This window comes from Camelus dromedarius, chromosome 14 (assembly GCF_036321535.1).
Source record: "Camelus dromedarius isolate mCamDro1 chromosome 14, mCamDro1.pat, whole genome shotgun sequence".
NCBI classification, from domain to species: domain Eukaryota; kingdom Metazoa; phylum Chordata; class Mammalia; order Artiodactyla; family Camelidae; genus Camelus; species Camelus dromedarius.
The window spans coordinates 63,145,714-63,146,772 of record NC_087449.1 but is presented as its reverse complement, the minus strand read 5'-3'; the positions used below and the strand labels follow the sequence as shown (position 1 = coordinate 63,146,772).

Here is a 1,059-nt window from a genome sequence, read left to right as displayed (position 1 = left end):
GGAGGCGGGGCCAGAGGGCGGACACCACCCTCGCTGGCGCCTGGAAGCCCCGCCTCCAACATGGCCGCGCCCAGAAGTCACGTTGGAAGCCGTGCCTCCACCGTCATGTGACGCGGGTCCTCGCCCCACCCGTCTGCAGCCACTCCCAGTCTCCTTCCCCAAGCTCGAGAGGGCCACGTGACACAGCCGGGGCCAGTCACGTGAGGCGCGGATCCTGGCTGGGAGGGGGTAGGCAGAGGGGTCCAGAGTGGCAGTAAAAGAGGAAGATGGCGGGGTGCAGGGGGTCCCTGTGCTGCTGCTGCAGGTGGTGCTGCTGCTGCGGTGAGCGTGAGACCCGCACCCCCGAGGAGCTGGTAAGGAGCGGGCGGAGCCGGGCTGAGGAGGGGGCGGTTGCTAAGGGACGGCGAGAGGCGTTGCCGGGGGTGGGGCCGGGCAGAGCTGGGCCTGCGGTGGTAGCGGGTGGGGCCCGGGGACCGCAGCCTAGGCTCTTGAAGCGTCTGATTTGCTTCACGTGCCCAAGTCTGGGGTCTTTTCTCATAACCCCTCACTGGAATCTGATGGAGAATCCAGTTAATTCCAACCTTCTTTTCTTTAATTTTCGTCTGAAAGGAGTTTTGAATGAAGCAAGCATTTTCAGAATGAGCCCCTTCACTGGACATTGTGCATGTCATGCAGCTGGCGTAGTTTCTCCAGCCCTTTCTCACTCTATTCCTCACCCTTTCTGGGTCACTGATAATCCAGCTTCCCTCTGCAAAGCACCCTGGGAAAACTTGAGTTGTTGTGTCCCCAGAGTTGACAAGTCCCTCCTGATTTCAGATTTGACACATTGCCAGATGGAACCTGAATTTTTTCCCCCTTAAGGGGGCGAGGGACATCTTTGAAATGTCCTGAAGACTAGAGTGGATATTTGGAGAATGTATCAACAGAAATGAAGAGCTCAGCTGGATGTCTGTAGATCCCCATGCACATCACCCCCATCTCAAAAGGTTTTTTTTTTTTAAGGTCATTTTCCATTTAATGATAAAGGCTCCAGATGATTTAGAAAGTAGCAGCTGGTTT

General features: G+C 56.4%; 1 protein-coding gene across 2 annotated transcripts in view; it reads left to right on the top strand.

Annotated features, from left to right (window-relative positions):
- Positions 1-196: 196 nt before the first annotated feature.
- CLCN6 (chloride voltage-gated channel 6) overlaps positions 197-1,059 on the top strand; it is a 31,508-nt gene continuing 30,645 nt past the window's right edge. The window contains exon 1 of one of the 2 annotated variants that reach the window (XR_004140577.2): positions 197-353. Coding sequence is in view for 1 of the 2 variants with exons in the window: in XM_011000847.3 (XP_010999149.3) it covers positions 267-353 (87 nt within the window). In the remaining variant the exon portion in view is untranslated. The remainder of the gene's footprint in view (positions 354-1,059) is intronic. The other variant, XM_011000847.3, reaches the window with a different exon arrangement.